The sequence below is a fragment of the Protopterus annectens genome, chromosome 6.part0 (genome assembly GCF_019279795.1).
Source record: "Protopterus annectens isolate FY-2018-M chromosome 6.part0, PAN1.0, whole genome shotgun sequence".
NCBI lineage: Eukaryota > Metazoa > Chordata > Ceratodontiformes > Protopteridae > Protopterus > Protopterus annectens.
In genome coordinates this window covers 1,834,618,851-1,834,645,256 of record NC_056737.1, presented here as the reverse complement: position 1 = coordinate 1,834,645,256, position 26,406 = coordinate 1,834,618,851, and the positions used below count along the sequence as shown (strand labels likewise).

The following is a 26,406-nucleotide window of genomic DNA, read 5'->3' as shown; positions in this document are numbered from 1 at the left end:
TCCGCAGACATATATGCATGCACACATAGTCATCAGAGAAGTACTGTTCTCCATGTGACAAGACTTACAGCCTCTACTGGTTGGTGGTGAAGATCAAGTAATGAAGACATATGGGTCTTTGCCATTATTGTGTCTCCTGTGGCAGTTGTTTCAAAAGTAAACATATGCCTCTCCTTGCCAAGAAAAGCAAACAGCACTCCAGCTATGCTTATCTCTAGTACTTTATGCATCAACCTTTACACAAGGAAACCTCTGCTAAGGGCAAAAAATTTCTCCAGAGATCAAAAACTTCATCTTATTAGTTCAATCTTTCCATGGCGCATTTCTTAGTACTTTTCATAGGCTTCAGTTGGTACCCTAAGTCTTTCATCGGTAAAATTATTCAACACCTGACAGAAATGCACTGAGCTCACAAGCAGCATTAGCTCCTGTACTAGTGTATCAGTGCATGCTAGGACTAGACTCACTTCTCCAACCTTGAAGGTGCCAGCACCCACGTTTACAGCAGTAGTAGCATTCTTCAGGAAGTATGGTCTAATTGTGATGTTTCTAGTAAAATGTTAGTCAAGCTCTCACTCTTCCTGCAGTGTCAGCTCTTCAGTTTACAGGAGAACTTTCATTTTATAAGCCTTCCATCAGAAACATGCAAAAACAGAGAAGAGAAAAACTCTCCAGGGCAAGCATGTGTAATAAAGGGTAGCACCTGCACAATGTGATGTTTAACTACTATTGATGTGGAATTTTGCTGCCACACATTTGATCCTAAAAGGGTATGATGTATACCGAACTAGTCAGTTAAAATAAGCTTATTCCTGTAAAAATATATAGAACATTAAAATGCCTATGGATGTAATCATCCATGATAAAGAATGTACTTACATCCACATTGTCCTCACTCTGTAACATGTACTCGGCAACTCTGTAGGAGCTGAGGTACTCATTCATGCTTTGTAACTGTGTCTCTTCTGATGGTGCATCCTGGTTCCGGTCAAGCAACCGGTCAATGGCTTTGTCATCATAATAAATCACACTGCAGCCAGCCTCCAAATCTGTACCTGGTTAGAAAACAAATTTATGACATAAGACAACAAATCAGTAGTGTCAAAATTACAGGGAGTTCTAAGGAAATATCAACACAGCCACAATACTGAATGGATGCCACAATAACAATTGGAGATCTGGATACCTTCAACTAGCAGTTTCAGTATTGGGGGGCCATCTGTTAGGAGTGAAGGAGTAGAGTGGACTTATTCTACTGCTGAAAAAAAAATCCCATAAGCAGCTGCAACACCTAGTCTTTGGAGCTAAACAGACCAGACCCAAAAACTGAAAGTTGGCATGAACAGTTCCAGTCATTAACCAGAGTAGGGGGATTGTGAAAGTACAGCACAGACTAAACTATTCCTCAGTACCCTGAAGGATGTCTATCTGCTGCTTCCCACCCTTTTTCCCTTGGCAGCAATTAAGTGAGACATGATTGATTATAAAGGGACTAGGCCCCAAAAATACAAACAAGCTTACACCATTTAAATTACAACACATGAAAATGTTGGCATACTTCACAGACTTTCAAACAGAATTACAGTCAGAAAAGAAGATATGTTTTCTAATCTTTGATTAGACAGTATAATGCAGCTTTATTTATAACTAAAAGTGGTATAACTAGACCAACAAAGGTGTATTTTACAAAGGTAACAGACAATGGATCTCATATATGAGAAAGGATGAGAGAGGTAATGCAGGAGAATGAGAACAAGGTAAAACACACATTGCAAGGTAATGCACTCTGGAAATTCTTGGACAGGGGACAGCCACAGAAAGCCAAAATAGGAAAAGGATTTGGGAGTTAATTTACAAGGTGTTATATAAGGCATGAACTGCTAAACATAAGTCAAAGATGATATCAAGGGCAAACCCCATGAGTGGAGTTTAATCAAAGATGCAGTTTCCAGAGATAGGAAGGTAATGATACCCCAATGATTAATGTACATCCAGGGGTGAAGAACTGAGGGATAAGAAAGCAATGGAGTTGCAGTGTATTGTGCATATCTAGGGGCACAGTTTCCAAGGATAGGAAGGTAATTATATCCCAATGTTTAATGTATATCTAGGTGTACAGTATTGAGAGAAAAGAAGATGGCGATGCCCCAGTGCCTGGTGTATATCTAAAGGTGCAGTATCCAGGGACAGGAAAGTAATGATGCTCTAATATATTGTGTATATCCAAAAGTGCAGTAACTAAGAACAGGATGATCATAATCCCCATCTATAAGGTCTCAGTAAGACCAAATGAAGAATGCTGTATATAGTCATGAGGTCTTACAGCCAGAAAGAGGTCATCATAATGCAAAAGAAGTTATAGAAAAAAAAAACAACCAGGATGATACTGATGCCAGATTAAATGGTTGATGAACAGAGGGTTAGGTAACCTGAATTCCCACTAGAAAATAAGACATGGTATGGATATACATGATATAAAAAGGGGGATAAGTGAAGGGAATGGGTTAGATAGGATGGGTGGTAGGATAGGTAGGGATATGACTACTAGAGTGAGATGACCTGCTTCACCCCAGACATTAAGAGATAATTATCCAAAGGAAAGACACATGGAATGAACTTGAATGAGAAGTAGAGGCTATGACAGCTTGAATGTTCAAAAGAACTGGAGATGCCCAAGACAAATTAGGGAAAATATGAGCAGCTACCCTGAGCTAGATATATTACCTGCACAACTCAGACTCTGACATTTTCTGCTGGAATTTTATGTTACGTTATGATCTTAGAGATAAAGAATCTGCACAATGAAAGCAAGTTTAAAAGGATATTGTCTTGATCAGTGTCCAGCATATGCCTTAAAGTGGCTCTGTGCTTTGTATTTAAAGAGTTATCTGACCCAAATTTGTTTTAATTTTTTGGACTTTAACAGGAAGATGTAGTGAGTATTTTTGTCACCTTGCAGCAGTAGGGTCTCTGGTTTGATTCCTGGCTGGGGTACCTTCTCTGCAGAGTTTGCATATCTTCTCTGCATTCTCATGGGTTTTCTGCAGGTCCTCTGGTTTTCTCTCTCCTCCTGAAGACCCACAATAGTTGAAATCATATTCTCCAAATTGCTATAGGTGTGCATGTAGTGTATGTGAGTATAAGTACATGATAGTATGCATATTCTGCAATAGAGCAATGCCCTGTCAAAAAGAGATTTCAATGTCTTTTGTTTCTTGGCTTCTGGGATAGGCTCTGGCATCCCCACGAACATGTAAAGGATAAAGTAGGTTATCAAAAAATTGATAAATTGATGGACAGACAGTCACACAGCTAATGCTTGATCATGTAATCTGCTGCCAAAACTAAAATGTAACTATATCAGGTAAAAAAGTATTCAGGATAATTTGTAACTATGTAGGAATCACTGCACCTCAGACAACAGCAGGATACCATTTCTTTAAAAATAGCCGTGCTATCTACATGACCAGTGTTTTGTAGCCAGGATTTTAATAACATTTCAACTCCTCTATGAGCAAAAAGATCCAAAGGTTATACTATAAACGATGAAAGGCTATGTTAACACCATAACTCTGGACTCATGATAGCCTGGTAATACTGCTCTGCTTACCTTCATTATCCTTGAACAGCTCTTCTGCGCCAAACTTAACAATGTCTTCCAGTTCCTCTTGGGATAAAGAACCAATCTTTGACCCCAGTCTAGAGCGAACTACCAACTGGGACAGCATCATTTTTTTCTTTGCAACTTGAACCATTTTTTCCTCTACAGTTGCCCTTGTCACAAAACGATAAACCATCACTTTTTGGGTTTGGCCAATACGGTGGGCTCTGCTTAAGGCCTGCAAAGAATTGCACATAAATCTTAGTGGAGACTCAAGAAACCTACCTGTAATCAGAAAGCATCCTGAACCAAAGTTCACTGAAGCAGATAACCATAAAGTTTATTCAAGAGCTGTTTTAATTTGTTCAAGATGAGGGGAGACACAGAATACAGGTAAATTATTAGAATACTCTGTTTGAAATTACTAACCTTACAGCAGCCAACAGATATACATACAGTTATGTAAAAGACTTACTTGCTGGATTTTTACTCCTAGCCTTAAAACTTGAAAAATAAGATGTACTTATTATATTAGTTTATTTCTGATTGATAGCACAGGTTACTAGACAGGAACCTGATTAGCAGGCATCCTTCATGTCCAGGGTGACAATGAGACACAGGGTTTGAAGGATTAATATTCTGAACTTTTCTGTGATCAGAATTTTTTCAGTTTGTAAAAGTATTCAAAATGCAATATGGGCCAGGAAAAGTCCGGAATATAATTATGTACTTCCTTCCATCAGGGGGATTCTTTCTATGAATATCCTGAGAAAGAAGCTGGTCAAGACTGGGGAATACTGTGGACAGGGAAGGGTGCATCCCCATGTAGACTGTGATGGATCTGAATTTGATCTTGTACCTAGAGGTAATTATCTCCTTCACCAAGAGGTCTGTGATCAGTCTAAATTAGTGTCATTAAAGACTAGAGCTCAACAGCTGGGAAAGGTGCTTCACAAAGTGTGTTCTGCACATTTCTTACATCAGAAAGATGCATAAGCTTGTCTTTTTTACCAGTTTTACTATGTAATCAGTACTCACGGTGTACTACATTATTATTTATTATTTATTTATTTATTTACATTTGTTGACCGGGAGAGTCTGACTGGACACAAGTCCGTTTTCAGCGGAGGCCCAGGGAGAAAAGCTCCACATTAAGTATTATTTGCATTATACAGTTAAAAAACATAGCAATTAAATATAGACATTAGTCCAGCTAAGGATGCAAGACAAGAATAAAACATAGAGATGTAAAACAGCTCTAGAACATAGTACAATTTTAAAATATGGTGACATATACTAAACGTGGATACAAATGTAGTTGAGATTCATCAGTGAACAACTGATACAATCTGTTTTTGAGGTACATAACAGCCATTAGCAGTTGTTGCTACAAGAAGTTAGTATCATGTGGTAGGTAGCTGGGAACATGAGTAGCCAAGCTTGCTAAGAGCAGGTTGTTGATAGGGGGCCGAGAGAGGTAGTGGGTGGGTGGAGTGGATGGTATTAGAGGGGGGGTTGCAAGGGAATATCTGGCAAGTTTTTAAGTGTGATTTTAGTAAGGAATTGAAGTGGGTGCAAGAAGTTACAGAGGTAATGGAGGATGGGAGGGAGTTCCAGAGTTTGGCTAAAGTGCAGGAGAATAATGCTTCTCCAGCAGAGTTAATGGCTCTTGTGACCTGTAGGATGTTTTTGTGGCTGGATCTTAGTGGTCTTATGGTTGTGTAGGGTTGGAGTAGATTCTGGAGGGATGGGACTTTTAGTGGTTGGTTTATTAGTTTGTGGGCGAGTGTGAGTTGGTACCATTGAAGGAGGTGGGGGAGCTCTAGCCAGCCCAGTTCTGCTAGTGAGAGACAGTGGTGAGTACGGTAGGAAGCCTCTGTGGCGAATTTGGCGATTTTGTTGTAGCAGGTTTCGAGCTTATTTAGATCGCATTGTCTAAGGTTAGTAAATATTGGAGAGGCGTAGAGTAGGGTAGAGATAAGATGAGAATTTGCTACCAAAATTTTAGCTGCTTTGGTAAGTAGTTGCTGATTTCTATATAATGCTCCTAGTTTTTTGTGCACTTTTTTAATGGTCATGGAAATGTGAATGTCAGAGTTCAGTTTGTCTATTTCTACTCCTAGTAATTTGTTGTGTTCTGTAGGATGGATGGTGGTGTTGTCTTTTGCTGTGATGTTAAAGTGAGAGCTGTCTAGGATAAGTTTGGTGGGTTGGAAGATTAGTAATTTTTATTTTGTTTGGGTTGAGTATTAGTTGGGCATTGGATAACCAAGTTTCAATGGAAGAAACTGCTTCCTGTGTGACATTTTGCAGTTCGGGTAGGGAGTGGGTTGTGCAGATGATGGTTGAGTCATCTGCGTATTGTGCCATGTGTTGTGGCTGAGGCTAGATTATTGGTGAAAATAGAGAAGAGTAGGGGTCCCAGGATGGACCCTTGGGGAACCCCTATGGAGACTGGTAGTTGGGGGATAGGTTGTCCTGCCAAACAAACGCTTATTGGTGGTCAGATAGGTAACTCTGAAACCAGATGATGACTGGTTGACAGGATAGGTTATTGAGAAGAGAGATGAGTTGTTTGTGTGGGACCATGTCAAAAGCTTTAGAGAGGTCTAGGAAGGTAGCTGGGGAGAGATAACCTGCATTTTTATTTTGTAGGATAGTGTTAGAGAAAGAGAGTAAGGCGGTGGTGGTGCTATGGTTAAGTCAGAAACCATGTTGTGTGATGGAGAGGAGGTTGTTAGCAAGGAGGTGATCTGAGACTTGAGAATGAATGCATCTCTCTAGTATTTTGAAGAGTGGTGAGAGAATAGCTATGGGGCGGCATTTGGTTAGATCTGTGGAGGGGCCTCCTTTGTGCAGGGGAATTATGTGTGAGACTTTCCATAGTGTGGGAACATAACTTTCTGACAAAGATCTGTTAATCAAGAGTGATACGAAGTAGGCTAGAGCATCAGCTGCAAGTTGAATGTATTCACTTGGGAGGTTGTCTGCTGCTAATCTGGTGGTTTTAAGTTTAGTTAGTAGTTGTTTTATTTTGGAGGTAGGAAGAGGAGAGAAACAGAAGCTAGTGGGGAGATTGTTAGTTGTAGCTGATGGTGTGGGTTTGTGTTGTCTAGCTACTGATACTACGGTTTGTGTGAAGTGATTGTTGAAAGAGGTAGCAATATTTTCGGAGGAGTGAGTTAAGTTAGGAGTGGGTGTACTTACTTTACCTGGGTGGAGGATGGAGTTTATTGAGGACCAGAATTGTTTGGGGTTATGTTGGGAGGAGTAAGGGCAGACTGGTAGTATTGGATTTTGTCCTGTTTTATAAGCTTTTTGGTTCTATTGCGTAGTTCTAGGAATTTTTGCCTAATAGAGGGGGTTTTGGTTTTGAGGCAGTTGTCCCAGGCTTTATCCCTGTTTTTCATTTCAGACTTGTTTTTTTTGTAGCCATGAGGATGGTTGGGCTCTAGTTTGGGAACGTCTTATGGGGGCGTTGTAATTAAGGATGCTTAGGAATGTTTTATTAAAGTAGTCAACTGCGTCATCTAGTTTGAGGTATTTTAGAGGTTGCCAGTTACAGCCTTTTTGGGATGAGCTGAATGAGAGAGGGTTGAAGTTAGTTTTTTTGCGTATTTGACGGTAGATGATGGGTTTTGCTTTATAAAGGTGTTTTCTTAGTAGGAAGGTTGGGGAGTGATCACTGAGGCTGTCAGATAAGCAGCCTGCTATAAATGACTGGGGGCTCTTACTGACTAGTATCCAATCAAGGGTAATGTGTTTGTTGGAGTTATTTATCCTATTAGGTGACTGGCCTAATTGAGTGAAGCCATTAAGATTTACATGATGGGTTGGGTGGTTGCTAGAGCAGGATTACCAGTCAGTGTTGAAGTCTCCCAGAATTAAAGTTTCTTGGGGTAGGTGGTGGGTAGTCCAGCTGAGGAGGTTTTCAAGTGGAGGGATGTTGTGGCCAGGTGGGAAGTAGCAACCTATTATGTTTAGGGCTTTATTTTGGTTTATTTTAAAGTTGGTATATATTATTTCTTCCTTACCTATTTGGGGAGCTGCTAACTTTAAGATCTGGATGTCTAGATACTGCTTTCATATTATAGCTATACCACCTCCTTTTTTTGTTTAGTCGGTCTACTCTTAGTATATTGTAACCGGTAGGGAGGATTTGCTCATTAGTAATGTGTGGTTTTTACCATGTTTCTGTAAGGATCACTACATCAGGGGAGTAGAAGTCTATGGTGGCATGGAATTCATGCACCTTGTTGCATATACTTCTAATATTTAGGCTTATCAGAAGGAGGTCGGTTGGCTTTCTATTGGCTGTGATTTCGGAGAAGATGTGGTTTGTAGTCTGATTATGAGGGGAGGGGTTGGGGATTGAGGGACCAGGGTTAGGATGGATGTCTCCACTGAGTGCTAGGTTGGATATGGATGAGATTATTAGCTTTATCAATTTCTGTATATGCTTGCTTATAAGGGAAGTTTTTTGATTGTGTTCTGTGGGTAATAGGTATGGTGGTAGGGTTATGTTAGATTGTGGGGTTGTTTTTAGTTTAGATATTGTGGTCTGTAGTCTATACAGAGGGTGTACTGGGAAGGTTGTTGACCTGATGAGAAAGTAGCAGAGTAGAGGTGGGATATGAGTGGTGGTGTGTGTGGTGGTACAGTGGTAGTGGTTGAGTGCGGGAATGGTGGAGGTTTGGTAAGATGTGATGTATGCAAGGAGTGTGCATGCAGTGAGTATAGGTATGGTGTGCTTGTACATATTAGCTGAGTAGGCGGGATAGTAGTGAGAAGCTGTAGGAGGAAGTACAGGTGTGGTGATGTTATAGGTTCATAGGTTGGTACTGAGCTATCTGCCCGAAGGCATATATTAGCCCAGCCAAGTTGTGCGGTATTCACCGCCCCTTTAGTAGTTCCCTAGACCCTTGTACTAGCAGCTAGTACCCTTGGCCCCTGTCTAGTAGTGCTGTTGGTGTGATCCCCGGTGTGAACTTTCTGTTACCCATCCACTCATCAAGGTTCCTCTTGAAGAGTGATAGTGAGGGGCTCTGTCTTATGTAGATCAGGACCCTGTTCCATAGTAAGGGAAGTCTCTGCAAAGGGAATCTATCCCTCCAGCATGTTCTATTTATTGTTGTGTTGAGGTTTATATCCCTAGAGTGTGTAGCGCGAGTAGATTTGGTTTTGCTAAGATGGAGCATGTTCAACAATTCTGGGTTGGACATGGCTCTGTACGTTAGACAGAGATCGCCTCTGAGAAAGCGGTATGCAACAGAGAACAGTCTTAGCTTTTTCAATCATGCTGCATAGGGCAACTGTTTGAGGCCAGTAATTCTCTTGGTTAGGTACCTCTGTGGTCTCTTCAGCTGCTGGAGATGTCTAGCCAGGTATATTCCAATTGGTGCATTGTACTCAATAATCGGTCTGATGAGGGAAGAGTAGAGGGGCACCATTACATCCTTAGATCTTGATACGAACCCTTTCATGATCAGATGGGTCACATAGAAGGATTTTCTAACCACTTTGGCAACATAGTTATCAAAGGAAAGCTGGCTATCTACTTGGGTCCCTAGATCCCTTATTTCTTCTTCAGATTTCAGGGGATTACCTTCTATGTTGTAGTTTCGGGTACTCTGTTTTTTCCAAAAGGGATTACTACGCATTTTTTTGCATTTAGCTTGAGACCATGGCTTTGACACCATGCATCAGTCTCATTTAGGCCCTTCTGGAGGATCTCCATGTCGGCCGGAGACTCTATTATAGCACCCAGTTTGCAGTCGTCCGCAAACTTAGTCAGCCACAGCCCTTCCGTGCTTGCCTGTACTTCTGAGAAGTATATGCCAAACAGGAGGGGCCCCAGGACAGAGCCCTGAGCCACACCACTCATTACTGGTCTGGATTCGGACATAGATCCTGCTATTCTTACTTTATGGGATCTGTCTGAGAGCCAGTTTGCGATCCATCTTGTGACGTAAGGGTTTATGCCCAGGCTGATGAGCTTATCAATAATACCCGAATGGGGAATGGTGTCAAATGCTTTAGCAAGGTCAAGGTAAGCCGTGTGTACCTCCTTTCCCTTATCTATAGCCTGCGTAACTGTCTCAAAGAAATCCACCAGGTTCAGGAGGCATGATCTGCCCTTGACAAAGCCGAACTGTGTGGGGTCCAGTGACTGGAGGTTCCCAATCTCTCCATTTATGAGTTCCATAATGATTCGCTCCATAGCCTTACAGATCAGACTGGTCAGGCTTATTGGTCGGTAGTTCCCTGGGTCTGTTGTGGCCCCACCCTTGTGTAGTGGGACCACCGTTGCTGTGCGCCATTCTCTGGGCACATATCCTGTGGAGAGACTGAGACTGAACAGGGTATTAAGATGCGGGGTTAATTCCTTTTGGAGCTCGCGTATGACACAGCCTGGGACACCATCTGGTCCCATGGAGGCAGTGTTTTTAGCGTTAGATAGAGCCTTGTTAACCAATGTATCAGTATTAATTGGACTTACACAATCCCCTGGAATGGTAATAGGCCCTGTAGGTGGTGGGGGGGGGGGATTTGCTCTGAACCTGTCAGCCAAGATATTGGCAATGTCAGAAGGGTCAGTGTATTTTGTTCCATTTTGTACTCGCTCAGAACAGACCTGAGCATTGCCATTTAGGTTTTTGATGTAGCCATAGAAGGCCTTATGGTTATCCTTGGCATCCTTGGCAACTTTCTTTTCAAAATTAGCTTTAGTTGACTTGATGAGGGCCCTCAATTTCTTACTAATGCTGATCAGGGATGATTTTTCTACTTGAGATTTGGCTTTTTTTTGTATAAGTCTCCTCCTTTTATTGTAAAGTTTGCTTGTGGCCGGGGTCCACCAGACTGGTTTCTTCTTGCTTGAGGAATGAGTCTTGGTTTTATTTGGGATAGCACGGTCCATGCAATCCTGAAGATGCATATAGAGTGCCTTGGTGTAGGATTCTGCATCCTGGATATCATTATCCTTCTGCAAGGGAATAGTGAAGCTTTCCACTTCGGGTGCAAGTAGTTTGAAGTTTGCTTTGGAAAGGTTTTTGACTATGTTTTTTTTGACTGGGGGAGGTGGAGGGGTGAGGATGCCCAGGGTTATCAGTTTGTGGTTGGATCTGACCAAGGAGGGAGTGATAACAGGTGTGGTACAGTGGGCGCCCATATTTGTGATGATTAAATCCAATATGTTGTCCCCTCTAGTGGGGGAACATACTAGTTGTTCAAGGGCATTTGAATTTATAAATTCTATGAATCTCTGAGCATAGGAGTTGGAACATTGGTAGTTCACCCAGTCTATACCAGGGTAGTTGAAATCACCCAAGATTATGGTGTTGGGTAGGACCTTTATATTTTCCAATGTCTCAAGGAATGCAGAGTGAGCATCTTGGGACATGGTGGGCGATCTATAACCGGCTACGACTTGAAATGTGGTTTTGCCTGCTGATAGTTGCGCATGGATGATCTCTGGGGCATCATGCTGCGCTACTAACCTAGAGATATGGGTATCCTTGATGAATATGGATACACCTCCACCCTTTGTACTGCGATCTGGTAACTGAGGCCGGAAGGTATGATATGAATTGTAACCTGGCAGTTCTGGGGTGCTCTCTTGAGCCTTGAACCAGGTTTCTGTCACTGCATAAACATTGATTTTCTTCATGCTGAGGAGAGCCTCGAGTGTGTGCATTTTGAGGTTGAGACTTCTGGCGTTGAGTACCATTACCCTTAGTTTTTGGTTACCTGTGCTGGCTACGGTGGTTGGTTTGTCCTTTGAACCTTACCTAAAAAAGGCACTATGGGGACGGCAAGAGCCTTGGCCAATATTTGAAAATCTAGGTGTGACCGGTGCAACCCACCTCTGGAAAAACAGCGAGGCTTGTCTATCATGTCATCCCAGGCAGACAGACACTGGATCCCCTTGGAATGACACCAGAAGCTTAGCCAATTGTTGAAATTGATCATTTTGTCTTTGTATTGTGGTATCATTCAAGGTGAAGGTAGTATGCTACTCAAGGTTAGGTTCATACCAGCTTGGGCTACATGATCAGAGAGCTCCTCAATGTCTCTTTTCATGTAGTCCAGGGAGGTATGTCTTAGATCATTCACACCAACATGTACAATGACAGTGTGGGTGGGAGGGGTTACTGTTTGTAATAAAGGTAGGACCACTGGGGGCGGGTGAGAATTGGGGACAGGGAGGGGAGCATAGTGGGCAATAGATGAAGGAATACTATCAGTAGGTTTATAGGTTATAATGAAAAGGGCTGGCCCTGATTAGGCTGCAGTTGTTCTTGTGGGGAGGGGGAGGATCAGAATAGACCAGAAAAGTGGTGGATAGCATACAGATATTTTTAATATATCATGCTGTGTAAACTTGGTTAGTGAAGAAGGTATTTAAAGTCTTAGTTCTGAATTCTCAAACAAACTGATATGGTATGTGTGGGATGTATTTACAAAATGTTACTGGAGACAAAGCTGTCACATAAAGCACTCCTAATGTTGTCAGTAGTACACACACTGCACCCATCACACACAATTACATATGCTGAGGCACTTAAATGTAACCTTCCTAAACTCCAAAGACCTTCTAGATGAAATACACATAACAAATATCCTCAGCAGCCCAAAATTCAGTCTTTTAAAACAACACCCACATCAACATATATAGCCACCTCTCAGGGAGCGTCTATTTCTAAGACCATAAGGCAAGCCTCCACATAATCCAACATTATGGTCATTGGAGACTCCATTGTGAGACACACACTGATGTCCCTTTCAACAGGCTGAATAAGGAGATAGTCACATTCAGTTGCTTATCACGGGCCAAGATCCACCACATTACACACGCACTCTGGTCATTGGACAATAAGTGCTAGCATAGCTTCATAGTCCATGTGGGTGTAAATGACCTGAGATGTACCTTCCTAAACTATATGAAGAGACACATTGCGGAGCTCTTGGAATATGTGTCCCAGCCAGGTATGAGCCTAGCAGTGAACAACATCTTCCCTTCTCCAAGGATGATGTCACAATACAAACAGAAGGTGACTGGCTTTAATAATTAGCTTAGTTTCTGGTGTCATTCTAAGGGGGTGCAATATTTGTCAGCATGGAAAGAGATAGTCAACACACCACACTGCTTTTCCAAGAATGGTCTGCACCACTCCAGTCTAGGCTTTTGAATATTAGCTAAAACATTGTCTTCCACATACTGCCTTTTTTCTGGCAATACCAATGTGAAAGCACTTCCGACCCAGCTAATCAAAACCAAGAAAATGTAAAGGTGTTACTGGTCAATGCTAGGAATGTAAACAAAACATTCCACTCCCTACAAACTCTCCTCACCATAGAGAATGCTAATATCTGTGTGGTCACAGAGACATGGTTTAAAACTGCAGACAGCACACTGGCATTGCAAGGTTATAATGCCTTCCCCACATTTAGATCAGCTACTACACAGACAGGGGCTAAAGATGGTGGTGTCTCAATTACATAAAAAATAAATATACCTCAAGGCTGTTTAAACAGGAGAATGCACTTTAGCTTCTCTATGTTTATATCACCATAGGCAAAATCCCATACCACTTCCTTGCAAGGTAAAGGTCCCCCTGTATTACTCAGGAAACCCATAACATGTATTTAAACTTATTGGAAATACTCACCATCCAACCCAATACCATATCCATGGCTGACTTTAATTACCCCACTATTAACTGGTAATCATATACAACATCAAACATAGAGGTACAGAGATTCATGGATTTTGCGAACACAAACTCCCTGGACCAGATTGTCAGTACACCCTCCAGGGATACAACCATACTGGATTTGGTCCTCACTAATATAAGAGAGTGCTGCACACCCCTTAGGTATTGTCTAAAAAAGGTCAGACCATAGAATGGTCTCCTTTGAAGTAAAAATAAAACCTGGAATCCCAGCTAACCCTGGAATATTCAGGAACTACTCTAAGGCTAACTTCCTACTATTACATGATAACCTGACAAAATTTCAAACACGCATAAACACTGAGAACACCACTACCTTTTTGGAACTGTTTACAGAAACCATATACAAGCATGTTAACAGCTGCACAGAGGCAGCTCTACCCACCAGGAAGAAGTACAGAACTATCTCAAAAAACAAGTCACAGTGATGGAATCACAATATCAATAGGCTGTATAACAGGAGAAAGAAAATCATGGCAAAAATTAGGAGATGCAGCACCCAGCAGGATAAAAGCACTCTCATCAAACTAAACAAATAACTCAGACGACAAATAAAGTCTACAAAAGCTAAATTTGTGGTAAATGTAGCCTCCCAAAATATGGACAACCACAGATCATTCTTTAGCTATGTCCGCAACCTCAAAGGCAATACACAATTGTGTGTAGAATCCATTGTTAATATAGCCACCTAAACTCAGCCAGAATACATAGCAAACCTACTGGCTGACAAATTCAGCTCCAGCTTTACTCCTCTCTCCCCTTCAACCTTAATACCATTAAATATAACTCCCCGCTACTACCACTAGGGAATAGGCCCTTACTGTCCTATCAAAGGCCAAGAACACTGCATCAATGGGCCCTGACAATATCTCAGGATGCCTTCTAAATAGCATGAAACGTGACCTATCAGGACCTCTGGAATTGCTATTTAACTGTAGCCTCCAAACAGGCTTTGTACCTCATGAATGGAGAACAGCAACAGACATCCCTCTGCACAAAGGTGGGCTATCTACATATCCTGGAAACTACAGACCCATAAGTCTCACTAGTCTCATATGCATAGTCATGGTAAGAATTATCATGGAAATGATCAATAATGACATAGGAAACCTCTAGACACTGGACCTAACCCAGTTTGGTTTTCTCAAGGGTAGGTCATGTCTACTCAACCTGACGGATTTCTTTGTTAAGGTCACCAAAGCAATGGATGAGGGTAACATTGTTCACACTGCCTACCTTGACCTGGTCATGACATTTGACACAATAGCCACTTGAACATTATTGACAGACTCAAGAGGTCAGGTAGAAACCCATACATCACTAGGTGGATAGCCAGCTGGCTCACAGACAGAACCCAGGAAGTTACCATTGGGAAGTCCACCTCTAGAAAGAGGCCAGTCACAAGTGGGAGTCCTTCAGGGATCAGTCCTGGAACTGCTCCTTTTTGCAAATTTACTCCTCTGAAGTCAAGGACAATATCTGATTGGCTAAATTTGCAGATGACTGCAAATTAAGAGCAGTCATAGAATCTCCCAATGGCACAAAAGTTCTCCAGGAAGGGCTGGCACAGACAAACAACTGGTGTCTGAGCCATGGGCTAAAACTAAATGCCAAGAAATGCATAATAGTATTCTTTGGGAAGTTATCCACCCTTGGTAACTATCATATTGACAACACACCCCTTAGAGTTGATCCAGTAGTCAGGGACTTATGGACACACATAAATAGTAATCTAGCCTTTGACCATCACATATCTACAGTAGTGAGGAAATCATTCTATACTGTGCAACTTATAAACAAAGGTATGGCATCTAGGTCCAAGGAAGTCATTGTTCCACTGTATTTGGCATTCATCAGACTTATCATTAAGTACAATACCCCCTTTTGTAAGCACCTTACTAGGCATATCCAACAGTTGGAACATCCACAGAGTTTCCTCACTAAAAGAATACAGGGGGTAAGTAACATGTCCTGTGCAGACTGCCTCAAGGCCATATCCCTGTATTGTGTCTCCTACAGCCTGTTGAGGGGAGATCTATGTCTGGCATACAAGGCATTGTCCAGCAACACCCTGATGAACCTCCTGCATATCTGCAAAGCAAAGAGCACCAGAATTACCCATTCTAAAGACGTAAACCTTGCCTGTAATATAAATAGGACTTGGTGGAGAGACAGTTATGCATCCCAGAGATTATTCCATCTCTGGAACAGGCTCCCCATCCATGTAAAGCAGAGTTTCTCACTAACCCACTTCAAGTGTAACTTGGACAATTGGAAAGAGAACAGGAAATTCATCCCAGGTCTGCCACCTATGTCTCTAATGGACACAGGCACCCTGTAAGTGGCTCATCTCCCAGGCACCTGCTTGTAAATGTTTCATCTCTCAAGCCCCTACATACACTAATCAAGGGTACTAGAACTTGCCAGAGATTTGAGATGTATGGCTAGGCTTAAAAAGGCCCTTCTGGTCATCAGCCCAGTAAACACATATGAACCTATTTAAAAATCACATTCATAAATTGCCACTTAAAAAACTGCCAAATAAATAAAATAATACTTTCATCCCCACCTAAAAAATAAATGGAACAAAAAAAAAAGTAATAAAAAGTACCTCACTAAAATTAAAGGAGTCACAGCTTATCTGACCTCATCTTAAGTTACAGACATTATAGATATATGTTCATTTAACCCAGGGGGTATCCACTCCTAAACAAAGTTGCCACGTGCCTCCCTTCAGCTTTTTATGTACTATTTCCAATATTCCAAACATAAATTTTTGGAATGAAGAACACATTAATGTATATTTATACAATGCATTATTATAGTTCTCTTTAATAATATCATATATATGCTCCTATATTTGCTTCCTCAATTTTTATATCTTTTTTCCAATATAAAAACTAGGGTAGTTCATACACTTAGCAACATATATAACTCCATGGGAAAAGCAAGGTCCACCTAATAAGGTAATGCATTTTTCACCCTAATTGAGGGACTCACTCTAGTATATATATATATATATATATATATATATATATATATATATATATATGGGCATTGATTAAAATGTCCAAATTTGGACAAACTTTACAGTTTATTTACATTGCCCGCTACTTCCACTTGTTTATTCTGTCCTTCAAATAATCCTTTGAAATTTTTTTGCTGTTTTAAATACAAAATTTGGCTTTTCCCCTTAAATGCTATACACTGCATTGTGAGATCTCTTTATAGCAGTTCCAATAGGCTGGGGCCAAGTTATTGAGATCAACTGAAAAACATCCAACAATATGTCAAAAAAAAAAAAAAAAAAAAAAAAAACAGATCCCAAATGCCAACATTCTGTAAAATTTTAGAGATTTAATGTAACTAAACAAGCAAAGCTTTCAGGACAATTCCCTTTCTCAAGGCATTATAAAAAGAAACATACGCTGTATACTTTTATATACATCATTTGATTTTAAAAAACATTCATTACAGTTTGTTCCTTTAAATATTTAAAGCACCAGAATTAATAAATAACAGCACATTCTCAGTACCTAAAACATTACTATTTACATTGTGAAATGCAATAAACATAAAAGCAATTTTAATAAAATCATGACCGGAGTTCCGCTGTGGCGACCCCTAACCGAGAAAAGACGACAACATGGCAGCTAGGGATGTTACAAATATAATGAAGCTAGGTTACCTACATCTTTAATTGCTTCATTTTCAATATAGGTTTCAAGCTGACTGATGTGTTCAGAACAGGTTACTTGTCAGCCTGAAGCCTTAAACTCCATTTATATTCTGCAGCTTCTGTCTCATTTAGAATATCCCCCCCTCTTATCTTAGGAAAAAATCTTCGGCATAACTCTAAACCTAAAAGGGTGTTGCTCACTGTTTTCTTTAACATGTTTAGCGAGCGAGTTCTTAGTAATCCCTCACCTTATTTCGGAAAGGTGCTGTGATATCCTATCTTTCAGTTTCCTATGGCACTTTCCAAAATAAAAGGTACTACAGATGTTGCAGACAGCCTGATATACTATATTTTCAGTATTGCATGTCGCAAAACTAGTAATTTAAAAAAAATATTTTACTAACTGGATGTTCATATATAGTATTTGTACATAAATATTTACAGAAAGAGCAATCGTAACATATAATAGTGCCTTTTCTTTGTATAGCTACAGCGTCAACCTTTCTCATAACCATTTCTTTATAACATATTTTTTGTTTAAGGTTTTGACACTTCTTTTGTGCAAACTGAGGGTTTGTGCCTATAAATTTGGCAAGTTCTGGCAAAGCACTCAGTATACCCCAATTATTCCTAATCTTCTTCTTCTTCTTTTGGCTTTTCCCGGCTAGGGGTCACTACAGTGGATCACCAGTCTGCTCATGATTGGCAGTAGAGTTTTATTGTGTCACGTTGCAGCCTGGGACCCAACCTACTCCAATTATTCCTAATAATGTTCATTATTCCACTCGTTTTCATATTATATTGTGTGGTATATCTTGTGTTTATCTCTTTTCTTCTAACAATTGAATTCCAGCTATGATTTTTTTGAGTGAAATATGGTTTAGCTTGACCATTCCACTCTCTGTTAATATAGTAATGTCTCATCTAACAAACCTTCATCATATTTCCTAGCTTGAAATTTCTGTTTCATTCCAGCTATTTGTTGGGTACATAGCTCAGAGTCTGTTGTTAGTCTACTGACTCTCAGGAACTGGTTCTTTACAACCCCTTTAAATACATCACCAGGGTGCATACTATGTCTATGTAGGAACCTGATAACTTATACCTCCATTCTATAAATATCACTCGATATATGCTGACCTTGCCTCTTTATTGTTATGTCCAAAAAGTTTAACTCCACTCAAGAGTAGTCAATTTAAATTTTAGAAAATCAATCATGTTGCCTAAAAACTGGACATACTCTATAAAACTGGGTTCATCCCCTCTCCAGATAAGAAATACATAATCAACAAAGCATTTATAAAACATAACATTTCCAGTATACTTCTAAGAGAGACTGAAAACATATACATTTTCTCACTAAGTGGAATGTTAAAACACAAAGTCACCAAACTAATACGAAGCACACAAGGCTGAAATCCAAGCACCTCTGGAACAATGTTCACATGTTGAAATAAAAGGAATTACAACTTGAAAAATATAAAAACACCAAGTATTTAATGATTCCAGTAACAAAGAAACAGTTAGTGCTTTCGTTTGTACAAGTTTCAAACTTCATCAAACAAACTATTCTGCGTGCATTCACCTTAAATACTCTAACATTTACTTCTATTGGTTAAAAACCATGTCAGTCATCATGATGTACAACTGAACATAAAACTGTTGCCTCATATAAACCAAAAAACTGTCAACACTACATTAAAAACAATTTAATACAACTAATATTCAAAAAGAGTATATATGTATGTATATTTAAATATGTGTAAGAATGTATAAATTAATGTCTAAAACTGTATGTTGTTGCCAGTTGTCAAACAACCTTATTTATGTTGTTTTAAAACCTTTTTTCTTTCAAGTGCTGTTAGTTTCAATATGGCCGAGATAGAAGTGAGATTATTGATGCCCGGCCAACTGTCTGCTTCTAACTTCTATTTTTGAAAAAAAATGGCCAATTATGTTAGAGGACGCTAACATCAGGAAGCACTTAGGGGTTAAACCAGCTATTGTATATAGAAGAGGTAATAATTTTAAGGATTTATTCAAGAACAGAAAAGTTCCCTTTCATATAAATAAACAAGGAACTTTTAGGTGTGGAGCTTGCTCATGGTGTCATATGGTAAAAGTAACTGATAATATAACTATTAGAAACATTAGACATCAGGTAAAAGGGAAATATTCTTTTAATTCCAGAGCAGTGGTTTATTTGGCCATGTGCGATTCATGTTCTGGTTTCTACATAGGAAAGACTGAGCATAAGCTAAGTCAAAGAATCTATGAGCATGACTACACTATTAGGAAAAAAAATCTGAATAATGCATTGGCCAAATATATTTCTGACAATGTGAACCATACATTTTCCTTTGTAGTAATTGATCAAGTTATTACTGATGAAAAGTAGCCTTGGGGTTTACAGTTAGAAATAAATGAGCTAAAATGGCAAATCCGCTTTCAAGCAGACAGTTGGTCTGGCAACAATGATCGCACTTCTATCTCGGCCATATTGAAACTAAAAGCATTTGAAAGAAAAAAGGTTTTAAAACAACAAAAATAAGGTTGTTTGACACCTGGCAACAACATACAGTTTTAGACATTAATTTATACATTCTTATACATATTTAAATATACATACATATATACTCTTTTTGAATATTAGTTGTATTAAATTGTTTTTAATGTAGTGCTGACAGTTTTTGCTTTATATGAGGCAACGGTTTTATGTTCAGTTGTACATCATGATGACTGACACTGTTTTTAACCAATAGAAGTAAATGTTAGAGTATTTAAGGTGAATGCATGTAGAATAGTTTGTCTGATGAAGTTTGAAACTTGTTCAAACGAAAGCGCGAACCATTTCTTTATTACTGGAATCATTAAATACTTGGTGTTTTTATATTTTTCAACTTGTGATTCCTTTTATTTCAACATTTGAACATTGTTCCAGAGGTGCTTGGATTTCAGCCTTGTAAGTGGAATGTTAGCATAAGTATTGACCACAAAAGTTCTTATTGCTACACCCGATAGTTGACAGTATATTTGTTGTTCAAACAAAAAAAAATACTAATTAATACTATTTCTAATAAAAGACAGTTTCAGTTTCCCTCCCTGTAAACACAGTATTAATATGTAAATGTTCTCTTAACTGCTTGAATACCATAATTACTCAGGATAACCATAAATAAAGAATTAATATCCAAAGTAAAAAAAAAACTGATCCTTGTTACTATTTTCATACCATCATACCATGTATACATTTTCAAAAAGTCATTGGTATCCCATATATAGCATTGTACATTTTTCAGAAAGGGTTTTAACATCTCTTCTAAGTCTATTGATATATGCTCAATAACCCACCCTTTGCCTGAGGTTATAGGTCTCACAGGGGGATGATATATATCCTTATGGATCTTAGGTAATCCATATAAAAAAGTAATCATGAGCTATATCCTTATGGATCTTAGTAATCCACATAAGAAAGTTATCACAGGATGTACAACATACAGAAAATTATATATTTCATATGTAATGTCATTCTGAAGCTGTAGATAATAAATTATATTTGTAACTTTACGTACAATATCAGTCATACTACTTCTACAATTCACTTTAAAAACATTTTCATCACTTGGAAATTCCATCATGGAACTCTTACAGTCTTCCAAATTCATAATAACAATAGTGCCCCCTTATCAGCTTGTTTAATTACTATATCGTTGTCCTTTTGCAAAGCAATCAAAGAGTCATGTTCTTCCTTTGTCAAGTTATATTTCTTTATTTTACTTGAATGATCATACATCTCCTGCATTTGTTACTAACGTATACTGTGAAATGCTGTAATGACAGGAGCACTTGTAGGAACAAAAGTACTTGAATGTTTACATCTTTGAGCTTCAATAGCAGTGTCCTGAAATAACACTTTCAAGATCAGAGTTCTAGTGAATAACTTTAAATCAGTGACAGCATCGACAAGTGAGTTGCTAATAGATGGCATATACTGCAAGCCCTTCTTCAATGAAGATATATCTGCTTTTTAAGTTTAAACTGGACAAATTCTCTGTTGCCTTATCAGAAATCCTAATTTTAATATCATTTGGTCAGCTGTTAACAGGTGCCAATTTAGATCCTACGGGAACATCTATGGAAATTAGTCCTGGATCCACCATAAGGCTTTTATACAGGTAAATGAATTTGTCATCAACCCTACAAAGTCTGTTTCTATGAGAAGAGAAGAGTTTTCAAACACATCCCAGAATGCTTGAAATATAAGAAGAATTACTGTAGATTTAGATTCCTTGATACCTCACAAGCCAAGCATTTTGATTAGATAGACATCTTTATTTTGCCTCCCATTTAAAGTGTTCTCTCTTTAAATGTATAATTTCCAAAAGATAAATCCTCTAAGGGAGAACTAAAAAAATGGAAGATGAGCAAGACAGAAGTTTACCTAACATTTCTTCCTACGTGCACACTTAGTTGACTAGACTTCTGATTCTACCCATTCAGAGCCTGCAGTGCCTCAGAGAATTCTCCTTTCTCCAAGGCACAGTGATCTTAGTACATGCAAAAGTAGTAGAGGTGTCCCGGGCAGAGCCCCACATGCCTCATATAGAAGTAGTAGAGGTGTCTGGGGCAAAGCCCCACATGCCCCATTCAAAAGTAGCAGAGGTGTCCAGGGCAGAGCCCCACATGCAGCATGCAAAAGTAGTAGAGGTGTCTGGAACAGAGACCAACATGCCCCATATAGAAGTATTAGAGGTGTCCAGGGCAGAGCCCCACATGCCCCATGCAGAAGTAGTAGAGATGGCCAGGACGGAGCCCCACATGCCCCATACAGAAATAGTAGAGATGTTCAGGACAGAGCCACACATGCCCCATACAGAAGTAGTAGAGGTGTCCAGGGCAGAGCCCCACATGCCCCATACAGAAGTAGTAGAGGTGTCCAGGGCAGAGCCCCACATGCCCCATACAGAAGTAGTAGAGATGGCCACGACAGAGCCCCACATGCCCTCTCAGAAAAATGCTGTAAGAGTTTTGCAGTGAGTTTTGATTTCCACTGTTAGCTTTATTTCACCAATTTTCATGCTTATGAGAGTTGATCATATATTCAATGAACTGCTGTAATACGGCTAAATGGGGCTCCTCTTCCTACATGCCATCTTTGAGAGGAGAACACAGCTAACCAGAATAAGCCAGGAGTTCTTCCCATTTTTCAGGAATGTCTAAGCTTGTCAAGTGTTCATCGGGGGCACCCTATTACGTTGGGCAAATGTAAGAGTCAATTTGGTAGAAGTGGAAGGCTTCACACTAGAAAAGGCACTGCTCTATTCAATTCCTGGTAAGCAGCCATGTAGTCCTCTTTAAAACACATGCATTTAAAGATGGCTGGGTGGATTCTGAGAACAAATGTCCTCAAGAGATAAGTATGTTCCAAAAGAAAGTCCAAGAGATAAGTATGTTCCAAAAGAAAGTCCACCGTAGGCTTGGCTGACCTACGATTTTAGCGATGCCTGAATAACAATATCTTGACTGAAAACTATATGTTCATGCATGTAGTAGCTTCATACATTCACAGAGGAAGACTGTTTTTGGCAGCTTATGTCTTTTATTGTCTTTAGCTGGCATCTGCCAACAGGTGTTTTGCTGTAATGCAGTAAAATATTTCTGTACAGTCATGGGAAAATATAAAAGCCTCTATACAACTATCAGCATCCAAAGCGGTACAGACAGTTAGAAAGATAGAAACGATAGGTACCAGAGCCAGGGGCAGACAAAACAGCACCCCACTGGGGCCTGTGCCTTTAAACCCTCACAAGGCTGATGGCTGATGGGTCATGAATGCCTTGTCAATTCTGCCCACAGGACCGCAGGTCTTTAGTTTTTAACTTCTCAGGTTTCAACAACTGTAAAGAGGAGATTCAGTGAGTGCAAGCAGTGGAAAATGCCTTTTTTAATGTTAAATATACTGTTTAAGGCTGGCACAGTGGATGTGAGCATAGGCAAGGAGGAGAACTTCTAACAAATGATGGTAATATGATTTTAGCCTGTTGCTGAGCAAGAAATGAAGATAAAGGAAATGATCTAAACCACTGCCAAAATTCTGTGTTCTTATCCAGATACCCTGTGTTTACCATATCATGCATCCTACAGTATATTAAACCATAACATCAAAACAACTGTATTACTAATGCAATGAACATTCCTGAATCAGGACATTATCTTTTAATACCAAGTGAAGCGCAGAACATAAACACTGAAAAGTGGGCATTAATGCTTATATGCTTTGTGCAATGTAGACAAGCACCAGTAAATGGAATATTTGTCCTTCATGCAAAGTAGGTACAGTTACTTTCTACATGGTCTGCTTAACATACCTGACTGTCATTATGAGGATTCCAATCAGAATCATAAATGATGACTGTATCTGCAGTTGCCAGATTGATGCCAAGACCCCCAGCACGAGTTGACAACAAGAAGCAGAACTGATGCGAACTAGGTGCTGAGGAAAAAAAAAAATCGATAAATATAAAACGTTTAAAAATGCACTTCAAATACTCAGCACGTAATAAGTACTAAAAAAGTGTACTCAGCTGCACTAAAAATATCGTTCCGAACTGTTCACATCTTTGAACTACCACACTATCACAACAATGGACTTATCTATACCACAGAAAGAACAGTTATATGAGCATATTTCCATGATAGTAGATGTTTACATACCAGGAATCACTGCCACAGCAGAATTCATTACATTTGAAAATTAGCTGCAGGTGGATATCCATCCTTCTGAGCTGATTTTCAGAGCATTGGACATCCCTAGATTGCTTGCCTCAGCTCTTTTTTTTTTCTTTTAGTTTAGACCTCAGATGTGGGCATCTTTACCCTTTGTTTTGTGGTTTGAGGCACTGAACTGGTTAAAAGCAAATTCTGTTATCACATCACTTTTTGCATGAAGGATGGGTCGATTCTAAGCACCACCCTATTTTTATGGAAGACTGCATAATGCTCATTGCATGTTAAGGCCTGCATATCTGATTTTTCCTTGCTAAGGTAATGGGCACCAATAAATGGGTTTTGCATAATACAGACCTCAGTGCTACTGTACTGGTTGGCTGAAATGGAGGCAGTATCTCTTACAAAAATTAAATCACAAGAATGGGAAATTGGTCTCCTTGAGATTCCAGATGGAGGGCTGTATTCTAGAGTCGTTTTGCCAATGGAACAGAAGTCAAGGGGGTTCTCAAGGAGATAGGCTGCATCAGCTTACAAGTGGACTATAGTAAAAGCATGAGCTAGAACTGTGTCAGAGAGTTCTGTCAAATATAGCATGGTTTCTTGTACAGAGCCACTTGTTATCTTACACAATGATCTGAATATTAGAGAGAACATCTGTTCATTTTGCCAGGTAAGAGTTCCTTGTGTTGGATTTTCTGACCTGTAACTTATGTACCATTTCAGTGAAGAAGCTGTTCTAAAAGGGTTTTAAGTTCTATATTCCAAAGAGTACGCCTAAAACTTTTGAATTTTAGGTGAATAAGTTTTCTCACATGCTGCATTAGTATTGTGCAAGTGGATGGCAGTTTCTCCTCATCTGCCTAGTCTGAGAGAACAAGGCTGCCTAGGCCAGAATGGGGCTATTTAGAATATACAATATATTTTACTCTGTTACCCTTATCAGTAAAAGCCGCAGTGGTGCAGCGGTAGCATTGCCGCCTCACAGCAAGAGGTTCTCCCGTTCGATTCTCAGCTGGAGCGCCTTGTGTGTGGAGTCTGCATGTCTTCCCCACGGTCGAGTAGCATTCAAAAGACATGCGTGAATGGGCATGCCTTCGTTGAAGGTTGGGCCTTCGAGCTGGCACCTCAGCACCATAAAAATCTACTGCCAATCATTAGTGGACCGGAGTTCTGCTGTGGCAACCCCTAACTGGGAAAAGCTGAAAGAAAAACAACAACCCTTAGCAGTAATCCTAAATAAATGGAGGGAAGGGTGGAAAGGCATTTATTTATTTTATTTATTTTACATTTGTTGACTGGGATAGTCCAACTGGATATATGTCCATTTTCAGCGGAGGCCCAAGGAGAAAAGCTACACATACCAAAAAAGAGACAATACATACATCACTGAGTGATAAACTCAGGCAGACATGTTTAGAAAAATATAGACAAAGAATACAGGGAGATATTAATATACCTAATGTGCAGACTTACATCTGATTGGCAAAGACGTATCAGAAAATGTGAACATAGAATACACTCAGATCTCATAATTCACAATGCTTAGACATTCAAATGCTATGAGGCATAGATACTTGGCTAAACAGCAGGTTGGGTAGCAAGACATATTTGTATAGTTGTTAGTCAGGTTTAGAACAAGAGCACAGACAATGAGATGTGAGTTATTGTTTGATTTTTCATTTAATTAGGGGTAGTGAGGTTTCCTTGGTAATGGTAATAGGGAGTAGATTCCAAATTTTACCGGTTGAGTTGGCAAATATAGCATTGCATGCAGAATTGTTGGATTTTTGGGACTGTATCATTAGTGTATCAGCTGAGCATAATGGCCTGGGGGTACTATGAAGGGTGAGAATATTTTTGAGGGCAGGGCAGGGGCGGCTCGTGGCATAGGGCTGCCGGACTGCAGCCCCCTCAAACATAAAAAAAGAAAGAAAACAAAATGAAAAATAAAAAAAATCATTTTTCCCCATAGGGGACACAACCTGTGCACTTTACAGTGCACAGACCACTGCAAGAGGAGCAGCAGGGACTCGGGACAGAGCCTCAGGGATCTCGTCGCGTCGGGAAGGAGCATGTGGATCTCACGGGTCTTCAGTATTGAAGGATGTATGGACGTTAACTCTGGATGTATTCATTCAGGTAAGGTGCCTTTTAATTTACAATGTTTATTTTTCTTGAGTTTGTGTATGGTGCTTGTGCTTTACTGGAGTTTGTGTATGGTGCTTGTGCTTTACTGGGGAGGTGTGTGTGTGTGTGTGTGTGTGAAAATGCCCCAGGTGCTTATGGTGGTGTGGTAGGGAATGCCTCAGGCTTGAACCCTGTACCCTGTATGCAGGTGTTAAAGACTTGAGTTCCTACCCACCACCATTTTTCAGATTTTTACCTCATATTCGATCTGATCTGTTCCTCATAATATCTGTGGTTTGTAAATGTTGCAATGCTTGATATTTGATGGTGTAGTAGTAGCATTGTTGCCTCACAGCTGCAGGTTCTTGGGTTTGATTCTTGGCTGGGGTTCCTTCTTTGTGGGGTCTGTATCTTCTCCCTGTGTTTGTGTGGGTTTGCTTTTGTGCCCTCCCATGTTACAAAGACATGTCTGCATTATTTCTTCCTGGGCCTCTGCTGAAAATTTGTTTATTTGTTCCAAGTCAGACTGTCCTGAT

At 39.8% G+C, this 26,406-nt stretch overlaps 1 protein-coding gene across 1 annotated transcript in view; it reads right to left on the bottom strand.

The window, feature by feature from the left end:
* Positions 1-26,406, bottom strand: part of LOC122804031 (chromodomain-helicase-DNA-binding protein 4-like) — a 198,978-nt gene that overhangs the window by 45,964 nt on the left and 126,608 nt on the right. Inside the window, exons 14-16 of the mRNA XM_044073708.1 lie at positions 23,383-23,507; positions 3,611-3,839; positions 880-1,055 (exon numbers count right to left, since the gene is read on the bottom strand). Coding sequence (XP_043929643.1) covers positions 880-1,055; positions 3,611-3,839; positions 23,383-23,507 — 530 coding nt within the window. The remainder of the gene's footprint in view (positions 1-879; positions 1,056-3,610; positions 3,840-23,382; positions 23,508-26,406) is intronic.